Genomic DNA, 16657 nt, shown 5'->3' with positions numbered 1-16657 from the left:
AGACTGCCAGCAAAAAGCAGGATTCTGATGTCGACGAGGATGCTGTACCACAGCAAGCTGCGCCTGCACCGGCGACACCAATCACGGGCCTGAAAAAGACTCGCGCTCAAACTTCCAGGGCCAAGCAAGCGACAGGGGGTGAAAAGTCAAGCCGACCGGCCCAAGATAGCAGTGAGCGAGCCAGAGCAGCCCCATCGAGCACCAAGAAGCGAAAGAATCGCGACGATGTCTCTGAAGATGGACTGGTCCGACCATCCAAGAAGCATGCCTCTCCCGTGAGCATGCCACGCATCGAGCATCTTGTCAATGACAATGCCGTCAAACGACCTGAGATTGTGCACTGGACAAAGCAAGGACCTGAAAGAGGCCAGACAGAGCATCCTGTCGTACCTGTAGAGCAGGTCAAACAGCATCCATCCAGGCAGGCTTCCGTTGACGAACACGCCTATGCTCCTGGAATGGAAGTCGGCTACGTTAGTGACCAAGACATGTCTCCAATGGCACCACCAGAAGACGACGCTCAAGATCAGGCTCAACAGGCGCCTCTATCGAAGAAGTCTCCCTCTGCAAAGGCAGATGACACCCAACAGATTTTGTCACCGCTGCCGACCAAGCAGACTGATCGTTTGAGCATCCAGCGAATGATATCCTCGGATCCCCTACAAGATGCAGACGAGCTCCCATCTGCAGAGGTGAGACCACTGAAAGATAAAACACTTACTCAGCCCGAGCGAGAGCCTATCCAAGCCGTGGCCGACCTCGCAGCCAAGGTAAACGCACCTCGCATGGCCGCGGCTGGCGGACCAAGCTCAACGCGAAGATCTCAAGTACCCTCTTCTCCACGTACTGCAGTTGAAGGATCCACTCAAAAGTTGGTGGCTGGACATCAGGCAGTAGCGCAAACAATTGCCAGTACGCCGAAGGCTTTGCCCATCCCTGGCCGAGCTCAGCAGTACGTGACTCCATTGACCGTTGTCCACAGAGCTCGGACGCTCGATCAATCTGCTGGTGCGCTCCGAGCAGCAGCTACGTCGACAATCGGGCAGATTCAACATGCGCTGAACACCACAAGTATTCCCATCAGGCGCACTGTGCCTCTCAACCAGCCAGAGAGTACGCCTATCCGCTTGGGTGGACTGCTTCGCACAGGAAAAGCGACGACACCGAGTGCCACCTCCCGAGCAGTAAAATTGCCTACCACGGCAACGACGCGTACAGATGTACCTGCGACTGCCGACAAGTTACACATGCTTCTTCAGCAGCGTGGTCTTTTGCCTGAGCCAGTCGTCTCAACTACTGCTGATGCTCCAGGATTGGACTTGACTGTTGAGAGCAGCGAGAGCAGTGATGAGACTGATCATCATGGCTCCCAGAAGAGGAAGCGTGGTAAGACTCGACAGCCATCATTCAAGCAATCTTTGGCGCCTCTACATAGGGAAGCATACGAGATCCTCGAGAACGCAACGCGCGAAATGATTCAGAGTCTTCAACAGAGCGAAGCACGCGTTCTTGGTGTTGCAGATGGATTTTCTACTCAGTGTGATGGCGTGCTGGATGCATTTCGCGAGAGTAGCGATGCATCTGCCGCAGAGCTGCTCGAGAAGCTGAACGCCTCCATGCGAGTTTGCTTCAGCTCGTGAGTGTATCGCCTTTTATGCAAGTTGCAATCTGAGGCACCCGAACGAACATTTTACCGACTCACCGAGTCACTGTATGCGTGTTGTCGGATTCGAACTTCAAAGATCGTTGACGTGCGTCCGGAGATATGAGCGTTTCGAGACCGGCAAGGACTAGTTTGCCTGAATGGGCCGGCCCAGACTGCGCATCCACACTGAATCCACAGCCTCATGTCAAAACAATCTAAGCGACCGCACATGACGACATCAGATACGCTTTCTCTGCATATATCAAGCACAGCGCCTAACCATTTCGCGTACGACTTCTATAGCTCTACACTCTACACACGACGTATCCTTGCTGCTTGAATCTCTGCCATGAGTGAAAACTTTCCTGAAGGCTACCGAGACCCTTCTCGCCCGAATCCGGGCGGAGAGTACTCAGCGAGAATCATCATCTATGGCTACACGCCCTCACTAAGCTTCGCTGCAGTTGCGCTCGCGACTTTTGGTATCATGACGATTGTTCATCTGTACCTGACGGCGCGCTATCGTACGCGCTACTTTTCAATGGTGATTCTAGGATGCATCTTTGAAATGGTTGGCTATGCATTCCGTATGGTCTCTTACCTTGGCAATGTGTACGACTACCGCTGGTTCGTGGTGTCCTACTTCTTTCTGGTCGTCGCTCCGGTCCTGTACTCGGCCGCGATCTACGCATGTATGTCATCTCTCGTCAAGTCTACAGGGAAATGGACACCGAAACAGGCGAAACAGATTCTCATCGTCTTTGTTACTTTCGATGTAGTCTGCACTGTTGCACAGGTTGCTGGAGCAGCTGGAATCGGTGCTGCAAGTAGTAACGGCAAGGATCCAAGCAACGCAAACAAAGCTGTCATTGCAGGTCTTGCAGTGCAAACAGCCGCCTTCTTGGTCTTCTTCATCCTGCTTTCTCTGTTTGCGTTCACTACACCTTATTGGAACAGCATGGCTTCTGTGCTCACTCGGTCAGAAGAAACAGGCACTGTTATTGTTCAAAATCCGACGAGGGCCAAGTACCATCTGCTTCGTGCTGGTAGAGAGAACATCCCCTCCCACATTCTACTACTGCTAGCAGCTTCCTTCTTCATCTTTTTGCGAACAGTGTTCCGTCTGGCAGAATCAGCTGATGGAGTCAATTCCAAGGCAGCAACGTCGGAGATCCTGTTTGCCATGCTGGATTATTTCCCTGTCATTATTGCAGTCATCTTGCTTGCACTGGGACATCCTGGTAAGTACACACAAGAAAACATTGCTCGTGCAGAACAAGCCGTTGTGAACAAAGAGCGAGCGTGATGGTACAATTATTGAAAAATCAAGCATTCCAAAATTACGAGGCCATGTTCAGTCCTCAGCGTCTGATTCGTATAGCCAAGCGTGTTCTCTGTCGTCTTCTTCCTCGCCATCATTATAATCATTCTGTTCCTGTAAAAGGTAGTGCTCGAGATGGGCCTCATTCTCGTGACTTCCCTCGGTCTTGAACTCAAGTTTTGGGGTTGGCTTGATGTCCGGCTTGTTATCATCTGACGAGGGAGGCTGCGGATTGGTGCCATCATCCCACATGTGAGGCTGCAGCGCTTTGGTCATGGTGAACATATGTATGCGAGGTTTTTTGAGTATGTCTTGCAATACCTCGTCGCAGTTGATGTATCGCTTATCACTTGGGTCTTGGAGATTACGCTCTTTGATGTAGACCCAGATACGTTTCGAGACTTGCGGTCGCGACACATAAGGTTCACCGCAAATTCGTTGGAGCTCAGGAGAGATGCGCATGAGTTTGTTGAAGGGATTTCTCTTGATGGCAGACTTCTGCTTTTCAGAGATGACGCGGGCAGACCGTTTATTCGTTGTAGAACCATCGTCGTCCGAGTCCACCGTCGTATTTGACTTGGCCTTGGGCTTCTTGGGCGTCTTTCGTTTCGCAACCCCCTTCTTGGTCGTTGTACTGCGTGCCTGTCGCTCGTTTCCGTAGCTTGACTGAAGCGAGACCGCTAGCTGACGATCCATATCCTCTTGCTTGACTGCTAAGTGTCCATCGTCCTCTTGCTTCTTGACGCGCACGCTGCCATCCTCATCTTTGACCTTGCGCTTCTTTGGCGGTCTCGGGCCTTGAGACAGAGGCTCGTCTTCACTACTTGGCTGCGTGACAGATGTGAAACACTCCTTGATGAGCTCATTCAACTCGGCCTAGCAGCATATCAGCAAGCATTCTGGGCTGTCGCCGCGTGCACTTACCTTGATACTTGACAGATCTTGTGTGGTGCGCTCCTGCAGTGTTTTCCTGATCTTTTTCGCACTGACAGTCTCGAGGTCGGCTGTCTCCAGGATGGCGAGGATACGCGGCCTGAAGATCTTTGAGTCCATAGCCGGCACTGGGGGGTCAGCTCTGATGTCGCAGCTCGTTGTCTGTGCGTGATGTTTCCTAATTCAGAGCAGCGGCCACGACCACTTCACTCGACCACACTGCTGACTTGAGCTGCAGAGATGGGCCAAAGTAGCCTGATGCTTGTGTTGCCGTGACTCTAGTCAGACCGATTGCTCTGGAGGCTACTTTCTCACTGCAAGCTCCTCAATCATCAAAGTGCCCCCTTTTGCTGCGCAGAGTCGCCTCCTGAGCACCTCAATCAGCAGAGGGCTCAAGTGAACATAAAGGGCACGACTTCAATCGCTCATACAGCTATGGGAATGAGGAAGAGCTATACGCGGCCAATCTCGCTTGTGCTCCTCATCTTCTTCGCAGCGTTCACAATTGCTTTCCTCTGGCTCCCCAGGGAGACTCCAGACGGCAAAATCCCCGACGTAGGATACAGCCGCATCCTCGCAAAGCTCGACGATGCCATCTATGGAGGCCAAAACGCAGGGACCATGAAGGCACCAGGTGTCACAGCAGGCGAAGATGCGTCCGAGCCAGTGAAACAGCACGTCCCCGCCACGCCCATCATGGGAAAGATGGCCAACGAGACTGCCAGAGCCGCACTGGGACGTTCAGCCTGGCACCTCCTGCACACCATTCTTGCACGCTATCCGGAAGCCCCATCTGATCTGGAGAAGGCTAAGCTCAAGTCCTTTGTGGGACTCTTTGGCGAGCTATACCCGTGTGGCGAATGTGCAGAAGATTTCCTACAACTGCTCACAAAACTGCCAGTCCAGACGTCGAGTCGGAAAGCAGCCGCTCTGTGGGGCTGCTCCATTCACAACGAGGTCAACAAGAAGCTTGGCAAACCCGAATACGACTGCGGCAATGTCCTCGAAAAGTATGATTGCGGTTGCGGCGACGAGCCCGAGAAGCCAAAGGCGGCACCAAAGTAACGAGTCATGTCAAGCGTTCTCATCTATACTGCATCTACAATGATTATCCACCTACAATCTAGCCTTTACTTCGAGCGGATCGTTCCTGTCTCTGAGCACGCGACGCAAAATCTTGCCGCTCGGCGACTTGGGGATCTGATCGATTATGAAACAACCTCCACGAATCTGCTTGTGTTTCGCCACCCTGTTCGCAACAAAAGCAATGATATCCTTGGCGTGACTTGCCCTCTTTTCCACGCCAGGCTTGAGCACAACATAGGCTCGAGGCAGCTCCGTCGCCTGTGACTCATCGAATACGCCGACGACGCCGACATCAGCAATGTCTGGGTACGTCAATAGCAAGCCCTCGAGCTCTGCCGGCGCCACTTGAAAGCCTTTGAATTTGATGAGCTCCTTGAGGCGATCGGTGATGTAGAGATTGTCCTGGTCATCAATTCGGCCGATATCACCAGTCTTGAAAAAGCCGTCTTCCGTCAAGGCATTCTTTGTCGCAGAGGGGTTGTTCAAGTAGCCGCGCATGATACTGGGGCCTTTGAACCAGATCTCTCCATCTTCGTTGCGACCAAGTTCCTTGCCATCTTCAGATACAATCTTACCGACGAGATTGGGGCACATGGGACCGACTGAGCCCATGAACTTCTCCCAATGGTCCCAGTCCTGTGCGTTACTCGTAGGTGATGTCTCAGTCAGGCCGTAGCCTTGCTTGATAGGCACCTTGATGCGTGCAGAAGCCTCTTTAGTCAAGGACGCACTCAAAGGAGCGGCTCCCGAGTTGATCATTTTCAAGGACGACAAGTCATAGTTGTCAACGATGGCATCCTTCGCGAGACGCAACACCATGGGAGGTGCCATGTGCATGAAGCTGATTCCAAACTTTTGCACAGCTTGCAGGAAGACCTCGAGCTCAAAGTGCTTGAAAACAACAAGTCTGACCTGTTTGTACAAGCCGAGCTGCATGATGCACGTCAGTCCAAAGACATGATAGAAGGGAAGAACAGCGCCAACAACGGTCTCGGCTGTGAAGTACTTGCCGTCAACGGCGGCATTCATTTGCACATTCGATACAATGTTGCGGTGTGAAAGCATAACGCCTTTGGCCAAGCCTGTAGTACCGGACGAATAAACGAGGAAGGCGAGGTCCGTCTCAACATTGGTGTCTTTGCGGACACGCTCGAAACCAATCTCCTTCGATGCAAGCAGGCTCATCCAAGACTGAATACCATCCTTGGCCGTTGGCTCAATCACAAAGACGCTGCTGCGAGGGATGCCCACTTGATCAGCCGCCGGCAAAGCGATAGCCAAGTTGTCGGGATGCGTAGTGAGCGCCCTGGCCCCGGAGTCTTTGAGTTGATGCACTAGCTCGTGCACCTGGTACGCAGGGTTGGCAGGTGTGACGACACCAGAGGCCATCAGCACTCCAGAGACGACACAGGGAAAGTCGATTGTGTTCGCAGAGAAGATGCACATGACCTCGCCCTTCTTCCAACCCAGCTTCTCAACCAGACCTTGACCTAGCCTTTGGCTCAGCGATCGTGCCTGTTTGAAGGAGTGCTCGCGACCCGTAGCCACATCCGTAACGTAGGGTCTGTCGGGCAATGGCCGGTCCCACAGGAATTCTGGGACCGTCTTTTCCTCGATGGTGATGGAAGGATAGGGAGACTTGAAGAGAACCATGCTCTACTATACAACACTAACTCGTGTGCAACCTGCAATATACTGTGTGTCGTTTTCGTGGGGGATCGATCAACTGCATAAAAGTTGATTGCGGGGTTCAATCGGCCGACCTCCGAGAGTCCCATCTGAATAGAGCCCGGCACCAGCAGTGTCAGGCTTTGTGCAGCGTGCACAGTCTAAGGCTTACTTTACATGTCAAGCTATGGATGAACGCTGTGCAAACTGCTTCCGCCGTGTCCGCTTACATATGAATTGCGGTTTGAGCTTGGGCGAGAGGACATGCGGGATCCAGCGGTGCCAGCACCGGCATAGGGCAAATGTCCAGTCGAGCCTCCCGGATGTGCTAGGTTCATGCTCCCTGAACGAACATGAGAAGGCAACGCGTTGCCAGTGGTTGTCACACTGCTGACACTGCTGGCTTGTCCACTAGGAACACGACCCAAGACTGAACCGCTGATGCTGCCACCTGCAGGGTACCCCAAAGAGGAGAGACTCGCTGCATCAGTCGAGGAATCTGACGACAGACGAGCATTTGCCATAGAGGAGCTCGGCGGAGGTTGTGTGTTGACCATGCTGATGCGACGTGATGGCCAATTGCTCGTTGGAACAGGCCTGGTACGTGCGAAGCTTCCCCGTCTATCCATGTATCGTTGATCGGCACCCGCCGTGAGCGATAGCTCCTTTGCCAGAGAGAGAATCAGAGCGAATCGCTCCCTGAAGGGCTCGCGTATGCTAAACACATCCGCACCCGGCTCAAAGAGCAATACCAACTGTTCAACCCAACTGCCGTACCATGAACTCTGTATCTTGGTCAACCCGTAGATGACACACTTCACTGCTCGCTTTGTACAAGTGAGGAACTGCGGCAATTCCAAAATGAGTGAAGAGTTGAGTGCGTTGTATCGCTCGACAATTCCTTCATAATGCCTGCTGAGTTCTGCATCTGGTGCTGTACTGCTCAGCAGCTTGACTCGCAAGCGATGCGCTTCCTGATGTTGGTCATCGCGAGTGCGCATAACAGCAGCAGGAGAAGCATATGCCTTTTCAATCAGCGAAAGCGGTTGAAAAACTTCGCGTTCGAGTCCGTGTGTCAGCTCAATGAGCGTACGGCTTTGCAAGTCACTGATGGCAACTCTATAACGACCCCAGCTCGGAGCGCCATCATAAGTAGTACGTCGATCGCAAGTTTCAAAGTCATGTAGCGCAGCGGCGAATGCAGCATGATATTGAAGCGATTGCCTCATTGCCTGAAGCCATTCAGTGACTTCTGCCCTGAGGGAATGGAGAAGTGACCGCTGTAGCTTGAAAGACTCGTGCAGTCGGTCGTAAACGGAATCGCTTTCAGGAACAGGCTCGAGTCCAGCACTCTGTTTCACTTTTGCTGCCCTACGTGCAATACTCTTGGCCAGTCCTGATTGAAGATCAAACGGTGCCTTGCGCTCCGCTGAACCGACAAGACTTATCCGTTTCTGCATCTTGTTGATCATCTCTGCTGCAGTGAGCATGTCCTTGAGAGCCAGCTCAATGAACCAATGATCTTCGTGATGTTTCGGCGTTGCTTCGAGTAGAGTCGTCAAGAGCAAAGGGTACTTGAGCACACGCTGGACGGGCTTAATCATGAGAGATGCGAGATCCCACGAGCTAGCCCGGTCTGTAGGGTGACGTTCTGCGAGCCACGCAGCGACGCCGGGATCCTTTTGCAATTCGTGCAAGCGTGATGCAGCGCGTTCATGACCAGAGCAGTAGTTGCTGTAGACTTTTTGTAAGCGACCGAGGAAACTCGCAAAGGTAGAGCCTATCCGAGTTGTGCCATCTGCTTCTTGCCACCGAGGCATGTCTGTGCCGTCCTCAAATAGAATTGGGTTTGCTGCCGTTACAAGTTCGTAGCTAAAATCATTGGCAAATTCAGCAACAGGGCCAACAGAACCAAAGATGAGCTGCGAATCTGCAGCACTGAAGCCCCTGCAGCTGTCGACATGTTCTTGAAATTCTTGCACAACAATATTCATGTCCTCGGAAAATGCGAGCTCTGTGGTGACGAGCTCACGAATGATGGCCTGGCGTCGGCGCAAAATCTTGTAGTCCTGCAGCACTTGCGGATCGGATAAGACAAGGTCGTCGCGTGAGGCAGTACTACTGAAAAGGTCTTCAATACTGGCACCGGGCGACCAGAGAGGGGAATCAGCAGACAATCGAGCCAGTTGCCGCGCTGCAGCTGAACTTGAGCTCAAGTTGCGCCTGTGAGAATTGTTAAGATTGATTGAGGAGGTTCCATTGGTGCTCGGAGCCGGAGACATGGGAGCATGGAGGGAGACGGTCGGCGGTGGCATTGTGTCCGTTTCTGGGCGTGGCGCGTCTTCCTGCTCGAGACGCGACATGACCTCAGCAAAACTCATCGATCGAGAGGGAGGAGCAGGCGATGCGATGTCTATATCTGACGTGCGATCCAACATATCGCGCGACAGAGACCTTCTGTTATACATCGCCCTCGACGCGCCAAATTCGCTAGGTTTCGATGGTATTTGCACAGACAAAGGACGAACATCCTCTTCGTCGCTCGAGTCTTGTGCCAGGAGCGCGCGGCCCGTCAGAGTCTTGCGCCGCGGGACAGATGCATCGAAGCGCCTCGAGCGTAGTGATGTAAAAGGCGCGGGCTGCGGCGCTTGTGGTGAGGTAGGCCGCGATAGAGCCTGAGCAGCTTGCGGTGTATTGATAGCCTCTTGGGCCTCTATTCTGCCGTCTTCGTCGGTCATGGAGGTTGCAAGATACGATATGCAGTGCGGCTAAACAAAACAGAGGGGACTTGCTTGAGTCGCTATATGATCATAACCATTCTCGAGACCCGATAAAGCTTGATAATAGAACAGCGCGAGAGCCTGATGATGAGCAGCCCGAAGAGTGCCGTGCAGAGCGGCCTTTCCTGTCGCGGGAGGACGGGGGTTTATGTGTGTAGCCAGCTGCGGAGGGGTCGAAGTTGCGCAACAATTTCCAGCAGCCTCACGTGGGCAGCATCAACCAGAGTGAGTGCAGTAGCAGCAGTACAGCTCATCCATTCCACAGGCAGACAGACAACGGGCAGTCGCGCTTTCGCATCCCTAGCCCGGCCCAGACTCAGTGCTGTATACCGCAGGTGAGGCCCTCCCTGCAGCGACAGGTTGCTTGAGGTCGCTTCAAAGACCCTTTCCACCATAGCCGCATCTGGCCGTGCGCAAGTTGCTGCGCTAGGCAGCCAGCTCATTCCGTTCTCTTGGCGTCTACGGCTGAGTGAGGCCATCGTCAGAGCTGATTCTGTTATTTTGGAGGTGCGACATCCCTGAATAGTCGCATCCTTTCTGCGACTCCTGCATATTCAGCGGCCCTTCTTTTTTGGTGACATCGAATCAGGCCTCTGACTTGACCGCAGCCCCTGCTTACCGTCGCCCTTTTTTTTCTCGATCCAGGAGCTATCATCTCCCGCCAACTTCTCATCTATAAGTGCGCCTTTTCCTTCATCATCTTCGCCATGACGATAGGACGAACTTCCATCTTTAGCAAAGCCCTTGTCGCCTGGCTTCTCGTTTGGCAATCAAGCTCAACTTTGGCTGCGCAGGAGGAAGGCCTCAGCTCGTCTAGCATAGCGCTCGACACTTCGCTCGTGCGCATGACCGCAGGAGAAGCGATTCAAGGTGGATTCGCGGTACCGGCAGCAGCCATCAGCGCCAACTCCAAACGACCAATGGGTCGGCCGCTCAAAGACTGGCAGCTATCCGATGTAGCTGTAGTCGCGACGCTGGATGGCAGTCTTCATGCTGTGGATAGAGCCACAGGAGAGACTCGTTGGAAGATTGACTCTGCCAATGGCGCCATCAAATCAGCGTATCCCAATCAAACATCCAACTCCTTGCTCAACGACGATCGCGAGACCTGGATTCTTGAGCCAATTGAAGATGGCGGCCTCTATGTCTTCAGCACTGCGAATGGCCTCCAGAAACTTCCATTTGGAATCAAGCAACTGGTTGAAAATTCTCCCTTCACGATTCCAGGGGATGACAAGGTCTACGTCGGGGAGCGTAAAACAACGCTGTACTCGATCGATCCAAGCAATGGCAATATCCTTCAAGCCTATGGCACAGACTTTAGTCAAACGGCCGCGCGTTCTCCTAAATGTGCACCTCGTGACGGCCTTGACGAGCTTGACGATGACGATGAGTGTCGCCTGATTGATCCAAATGCTCGGAATGTACTCAAGATTGGCCGCAATACATACAGCCTCACCATCTTTCGCGGGGCAGAGGTCATCTGGAACATGACTTATGCAGAATGGATACCCAACACTGTCGACAGAGATCTGGGCCGTCAATATTCAACTACATTTGACGGGCTATACATCTCACCTCTGCACGACGGCCGCGTCATTGCGCACCAAACAGAAACAAATGATGCATTGTGGTACCGCGAAATGTCGACGCCTGTAGTCCGCGTCTACGATGTCCTTCATCAGCATGAGCGCAGCCGTGGCTTCACCGGAGAACTGACTGGAGTTGCCGTTGTCACTCAGCCTCTTGATCCTCACTTCCACGAAGCGGATCACGAGAACTATGTCGACGGAGATGGGGCTACGTTTGTTGGCGTCACCAATGAAGGCGACTGGTTTGCACTCTCTGCCGCCAAGAGCCCACTTGTCAAGAGTGCTGCGCCTTCAAAGTGGTCAGAAGGGGCCGGGAAGGGGTGCTACGATGACCTTGTTGGTGTTCATTCGCACAACAAGGTGTCGAGACAAGAGATGAAGGTGCCAGGCCAGATGCTCACCATTGATGGCACTGCACCCGACCAACAACGGCTCATTGGCGATGGTCAAACGACGCTGCAAACGTCTCTGCCTGGCAAGTCGGCTTCTGTCCTCATTGGCATCCTTTCTTCTCTGCTCATGATTGCTCTTGGTTTACTGTACACGCGTTCGAGCTCAAACAAACTCGCATCTTTGCCTCCGTTCAACTTGGCTACGCGAGCGCCGCCGGAGCTCAACACACCACGAGCTCAAGTTCATTTTGCCGATCAGGTGACAGTGCAAGATGACAACAGAGCACCGATGCACGCTATAGATCAAGTTGCACCTTCTCCAGACGAAGTCGAAGTAGCCGTTGTGAACGATGATTCTTCTGAGGCGACCACTTCTCCGCCAGACACTCAGCTTCGGGAAACTTCGCCCAATAAGACCAACGAGCAAGTGGAGACGCCAGTGAAACCTAGGCGGAAACGCGGCTCCCGTGGTGGCAAGAAGGGCAAGACTCAGACTCAGTCAACCGCTAACAGCGATAACGATGATGAGACACTCCAAAAGTCTGACAAGGTCATCCAGTCTATTTCCATGCAGCCCATGGTTGCTGTCGATGGCGTACTTACCATTGGTGCACTACAGGTCACCGAGAAGATTCTTGGGTACGGAAGTCATGGTACGATTGTCTACAAAGGTTCCTTCGAAGGTCGTGACGTGGCTGTGAAGCGGATGCTCCTCGACTTCTATGACATTGCGTCTCACGAAGTCGCGCTGCTACAAGAATCGGATGATCACCCGAATGTCATTCGCTACTACTGCAAGCAACAAAATGAGCGTTTCCTATATATCGCCTTGGAGCTATGCGCAGCATCCTTGTCAGAAGTGACAGAAAAGCCGACAGAATTCCAAGCACTGGCTGATTGCATGCACGACCTTGTCAGTGTACTGCGCCAAATGGTTCTCGGTATCCAGTATCTGCACTCCCTCAAGATTGTGCACCGCGACCTGAAGCCGCAAAATATACTCGTCAACATGCCACGCAAGTCTGTTGTCCCTCAGAAAAATGACGATCGCTGCGCACGACTGGTCATATCCGACTTTGGCCTATGCAAAAAACTCGACGCAGATCAATCGAGCTTCCGTGCGACTACTGCACAAGCTGCTGGTACATCTGGCTGGCGTGCACCCGAGCTGCTGACTGACGATGTGTCAGAGCTTGGACCGCGCGACTCCAGCACGTCAGGGTCAACGATGAACGGAACGGGTCAACCACGGAAGGTGAGTCGCGCTATCGACATCTTTTCTCTTGGTTGTGTCTTTTACTACGTCTTGTCTGGCGGTGCGCATCCTTTTGGTGATCGGTATATGCGCGAGGCCAATATAATACGGAATCGTGCCAATTTGGCACATCTCGACCTGCTTGGCGATTTAGGCTTCTTGGCGAAGGACTTGATTGCGAGAATGATTCTCCCCAACCCGAGAGATCGCCCAGATGCAGCGACAGTGCTCCAACATCCCTTCTTTTGGAGTGCTGAGCGGCGGCTCAACTTCTTGCTTGACGTGTCTGATCGTTTCGAGCTGGAAGAGCGCGATCCGCCTTCTCCTCTCTTGCTACTCCTCGAGGCGCCTGCTCAGCAAGTCGTTGGCGACAATTGGGCATCGAAGCTTGATCGGCATTTTCTGGAGAATCTTGGCAAATATCGCAAGTACAAAGGCCACAGCATCATGGATCTGTTGCGTGCGATGCGAAACAAGAAGCACCACTACCAGGATCTCCCCGAGCAAGTGCAGCAGGCGCTTGGACCTTTACCGCAAGGCTTTTTGACATACTTCATGTCGCGCTTCCCCTTGCTTCTGCTTCATGCGTACTATCTTGTCAAGGAGCACTTGCATGAGGAGGCGCTGTTTACGTCCTACTTTCATTGATTACGACCTTTCTTTCATTCATGGCGACTGCATATTCATTCCATTTCGAGATATTTAAAGGTGCCAGGGGCACTCGAGCAGATATCTACTAGGTAGTAACATGATGATTAATGGAGCAAATTGGACATCCATGACCAGCGCGCAGAATGATAGAGCTACTGGAGTCGTGCTGCCATCTGAAGTTGTGGAAGAAATCCGCTGCAGCCTTCAAGGACCAGCCAGCAAGGTCAGCGCACTCTGACGTCTAGATCTGCTCGCGACCTACTGCTCGGCGATAACGGCTAGTGGCGATAGGAGACGGCCGACCAGGCGACGAGCAGGCAACACAAAGCCGAAGGGCCCATCGCTCGCAGCAATGGCGGCTGCTGAAGCAGTAGCTGCATCAGTAGGAGCAGAGATTGACGATGATACGGAGGTATGCTTCATCTGCGCGGAACCCATCCAGTTCAGTGCATTAGGGACTTGCAGCCACAGGACCTGCCATATCTGTGCGCTAAGAATGCGCGCACTCTACAAGAATCTAGCATGCGCGTATTGCAAGACGGAGTCCAAGGAGGTGCTCTTCACGCTGCCATCAGCCAAGGACTTTGACGCATACAAGCCAGAGGACCTGTGCTGCAAGGATGCACAGTTGAACATCTTCTTTGAAAGCGAAGAGATCATGGAAGAGACGATGATTCTTCTGCGATTCAACTGCCCTGATGCACACTGCGACGTAGCGTGCAACGGCTGGCCGGACTTGAAGATCCACATCAAAGAGGTACACAAGCAACTGCTGTGCGACTTGTGCGTCAAGAACAAGAAGGTGTTTGCGCATGAGCATCAGCTCTTTTCAAACAAGGAGTTACAACGGCATTACAAGGATGGAGATCGGCCAGTGGATGCTACGCATGACGACGACGGCTTCAAAGGTCATCCCGAATGTGGCTTCTGCAGAAAAGCCTTCTTTGACGATGATGATTTGTACAAACACTGCCGCGACAAGCACGAGCGTTGCCACGTTTGCGACCAGACCTCACAAGGTGGACCACGCTCAGCAAACTACTTTCGCAATTACCAAGAGCTCGATCATCATTTCAGACGAGATCACTTCCTCTGCCCTGATGCCGGATGCCTTGCGCAGAAATTCATCGTGTTTGGCTCAGAGATTGACCTGAAGGCACATCAGCTCGAGGCGCATCCTGAAGGCCTGCGCGGACAGGCACTCAAGAATGCAAAGCGTATCCAAACAGACTTTCAAGGCTATCAACCGCCTCCGAATGCTCGAGGTGGGCGTGGACCCAATCGACGAGCTGGTGAGATGGATCTACCATCTATCTCTACTTCCGCTGGTCCACCTCTCTCGCGCGAACAACAAGCCTTGCAACGACAGTTTGAGTATCAGCAATCCCTTGCACAGCGCGGTGGCTTTGGCTACGCATTGACAGAGCCGGTCGACTCAACACCACCGCCCGTCATGCAAGTACAAAGGCCGGCGCAGCAGTCCGTCAGGAACGAGCCGCTCGTCGATGCTTTTCCAGCATTGGGTGGCGGATCCAGGATCACCAATGTCCGTGGTAATGGACCGCCTGCAGTCAACAAAAAGACAGGAGCAAAATCGCAGGCCAAGAACAATGTCAATCAACGTGCACGTCCATCGACGCCTCAGACCACGGCTCCAGGTACCCTATCCAAGCATACAGCACTGCTTGAACGTGTCCAGATGCTCACAGGCTATGATGATGAACGCTCGGCGAGATTTAAGACGCTGGTTGCACAGTACAGATCAACCAACATCACCGCTGCTGAACTGATTGATCAACTATGGTCGACGCTGAATGCTGAAGCAGACTCACTCGGAGGCATTGTTACTGGCTGTGCAGATGTCTTGGACAAGCCTGACAAGCAGCAAGAATTGCTGACTGCGTGGCACGATTGGAAAGTGCGCAATCGTGTAGACCAGCCTCTACCGATCGGTGCTGGTACGACTGGAGGTCAACGCGTGCTCAACATCAAGTCTCGGGCATCGCGGACCGTATCAACATCAGCGAGTGCTTGGAACCCTAAGGGGAACAAGTCTGCAGTCCACACCAACCTTGCGGGTGTCACACAGCGTTTGGCAGGTTTGCAAGTGCGTGGCAATGGCGGTGCGCCCAGGGCTGCCTGGAGCGCGTCTGGTTCTGCACAACCTTCTGGCACAACTACACCCGTCCGCGGTAGTCAGCCTGCTAAGCCTTCCAGCACAGCGTTTCCCGAATTGCCTGCGAGTGCGAAGCCAAGGATCTCTACTGCGCAGTTCTTCAATAAGGGGCCGACTTGGGGCAGTCAAGCCGATATAGATAGCGATGCTGCTTTGGCGGCATCGTTGAGCGAAGGTGGCGAACAAGCGACGGTACAGGGGAAGGGCAAGAAGAAGCAAAAACAGAAACAGCTGCTCTTCAATTATGGCCTGCAACGAGGCTAGTCAAACCAGGGACCACGATCCATTTTCTGTTCTCCTACGATATGTGCGTTACGCCAATATGCTCGCTCAATGCCATGTAATCAATCAATGCTTCAAATGTCTTCCGTGATGGTCACCGAGATGAGCTTGTCGTCGTTCTCATACTCTGCCTCTTGCCATAGTCCGACGCTTGCCTTCTTCTTGCTCCGTTTGCTGCTCTCTTCGCCATCGTCATCAAAGCCTCTCCATTCCTCCTCATCATCTGCGGCGGTCAGACCGATTTCACTGACACCGTTCTCCGCAGGGAGACCCATATCCGCGCGAGCTGCCTCTAGACGCTGCTCCAGATCTCTTTTGCGCTGCGCTCTCAGCTCTGCGCGCATCTCGAGCATCGATTGTCTCGCCTCGACCTCTTGCTTCTTGATTGCCTTGCTTCGGCGCTCCAACTTGCGTTTGTGGAAGCCGGTGAGAAATTCTTGCCGCGCATCCGTATCAAAGCTGATCTCTGGTATACGATTGGCCTTGGACTGCTTCTTGATGCGCGCAATCTGTTTTCCTCTTGATAGACTTTGCGTGTTGCTGCGTTTGCCGCCTGATCCTGATTTGCCTGAGCCTTTTTTGTCCCCTCTCTTGTCGGATGACTTGCGCGTATCCTTGCGCTCGTGCTTCATGATGGACGCAGCACGAGTCAATGATCCAGTTCTATGCAGTCGTTGCAGCTGATCTGTGCTCTTTCGTCGCATTCAAATTTGGGCGAGATCGCACGGGGATATTCCAGACGGCGCGACTGTCTGTGGTCTGCTCAATGCATATGCTGCTGTGGGAATGCTATGATGCTAGTATGGATGCTCGCTAATGCAAACAATGAAGGCGATGTTGATCTACAGGGAATGCTTGCGAGAGGGCCAGCGGAAG

At 53.1% G+C, this 16657-nt stretch overlaps 8 protein-coding genes across 8 annotated transcripts; 4 read left to right on the top strand and 4 right to left on the bottom strand.

Moving 5' to 3' along the window:
* Nucleotides 1-1792: 1792 nt before the first annotated feature.
* BCR37DRAFT_303991 (RTA1 like protein-domain-containing protein) lies at nt 1793-2975 on the top strand. Its single transcript, XM_040866933.1, has 2 exons — nt 1793-1887; nt 1938-2975. Exon 2 carries the CDS (start codon nt 1995-1997, stop codon nt 2949-2951), a length of 957 nt encoding a protein of 318 aa, XP_040725367.1. The 5' UTR covers nt 1793-1887; nt 1938-1994; the 3' UTR covers nt 2952-2975.
* Nucleotides 2976-4078, bottom strand: BCR37DRAFT_303391 (uncharacterized protein). Its single transcript, XM_040866931.1, has 2 exons — nt 3891-4078; nt 2976-3842 (listed from the first exon to the last, which is right to left on the bottom strand). The coding sequence occupies exons 1-2, from the start codon at nt 4017-4019 to the stop codon at nt 3000-3002; spliced, it is 972 nt and encodes a 323-aa protein (XP_040725366.1). The 5' UTR covers nt 4020-4078; the 3' UTR covers nt 2976-2999.
* Nucleotides 4079-4604: 526 nt separating this feature from the next.
* Nucleotides 4605-4964, top strand: BCR37DRAFT_347129 (ERV/ALR sulfhydryl oxidase domain-containing protein; the record flags this gene model as incomplete). The annotated part of the gene is made up of 1 exon (XM_040867745.1): nt 4605-4964. The coding sequence occupies one exon, from the start codon at nt 4605-4607 to the stop codon at nt 4962-4964; it is 360 nt and encodes a 119-aa protein (XP_040725365.1).
* A 51-nt stretch (nt 4965-5015) lies between these two features.
* BCR37DRAFT_387203 (uncharacterized protein) lies at nt 5016-6638 on the bottom strand (the record flags this gene model as incomplete). The annotated part of the gene is made up of 1 exon (XM_040870516.1): nt 5016-6638. The coding sequence occupies one exon, from the start codon at nt 6636-6638 to the stop codon at nt 5016-5018; it is 1623 nt and encodes a 540-aa protein (XP_040725364.1).
* Nucleotides 6639-6738: 100 nt separating this feature from the next.
* BCR37DRAFT_303045 (uncharacterized protein) lies at nt 6739-9613 on the bottom strand. Its single transcript, XM_040866924.1, has one exon. It carries the CDS (start codon nt 9389-9391, stop codon nt 6839-6841), a length of 2553 nt encoding a protein of 850 aa, XP_040725363.1. The 5' UTR covers nt 9392-9613; the 3' UTR covers nt 6739-6838.
* Nucleotides 9614-10278: 665 nt separating this feature from the next.
* Nucleotides 10279-13320, top strand: BCR37DRAFT_347050 (kinase-like domain-containing protein; the record flags this gene model as incomplete). Its single annotated transcript, XM_040867741.1, has 1 exon — nt 10279-13320. The coding sequence occupies one exon, from the start codon at nt 10279-10281 to the stop codon at nt 13318-13320; it is 3042 nt and encodes a 1013-aa protein (XP_040725362.1).
* Nucleotides 13321-13549: 229 nt separating this feature from the next.
* BCR37DRAFT_379489 (uncharacterized protein) lies at nt 13550-15939 on the top strand. Its single transcript, XM_040869268.1, has one exon. It carries the CDS (start codon nt 13676-13678, stop codon nt 15761-15763), a length of 2088 nt encoding a protein of 695 aa, XP_040725361.1. The 5' UTR covers nt 13550-13675; the 3' UTR covers nt 15764-15939.
* BCR37DRAFT_347186 (nucleolar protein 12-domain-containing protein) lies at nt 15856-16413 on the bottom strand (the record flags this gene model as incomplete). The annotated part of the gene is made up of 2 exons (XM_040867750.1): nt 15856-15983; nt 16035-16413. The coding sequence occupies 2 exons, from the start codon at nt 16411-16413 to the stop codon at nt 15856-15858; spliced, it is 507 nt and encodes a 168-aa protein (XP_040725360.1).
* Nucleotides 16414-16657: the final 244 nt, after the last annotated feature.

Source organism: Protomyces lactucae-debilis, assembly GCF_002105105.1.
Source record: "Protomyces lactucae-debilis strain 12-1054 chromosome Unknown BCR37scaffold_9, whole genome shotgun sequence".
NCBI classification, from domain to species: Eukaryota; Fungi; Ascomycota; class Taphrinomycetes; order Taphrinales; family Protomycetaceae; genus Protomyces; species Protomyces lactucae-debilis.
Note: the sequence above shows the minus strand (reverse complement) of the source record. Positions and strands in the feature narration are given on the sequence as shown.

What these genes read in the sequence shown, in the direction of transcription:
- BCR37DRAFT_303991 (XM_040866933.1), top strand. Translation starts at nt 1,995, where the DNA reads ATGAGTGAAAACTTTCCTGAAGGCTACCGAGACCCTTCTCGCCCGAAT.
- BCR37DRAFT_303391 (XM_040866931.1), bottom strand. Translation starts at nt 4,019, where the DNA reads ATGGACTCAAAGATCTTCAGGCCGCGTATCCTCGCCATCCTGGAGACA. An exon ending in AAGATCTGTCAAGTATCAAG is followed by an intron (nt 3,843 to 3,890) that starts GTAAGTGCACGC and finishes ATATGCTGCTAG; the next exon opens with GCCGAGTTGAATGAGCTCAT.
- BCR37DRAFT_303045 (XM_040866924.1), bottom strand. Translation starts at nt 9,391, where the DNA reads ATGACCGACGAAGACGGCAGAATAGAGGCCCAAGAGGCTATCAATACA.
- BCR37DRAFT_379489 (XM_040869268.1), top strand. Translation starts at nt 13,676, where the DNA reads ATGGCGGCTGCTGAAGCAGTAGCTGCATCAGTAGGAGCAGAGATTGAC.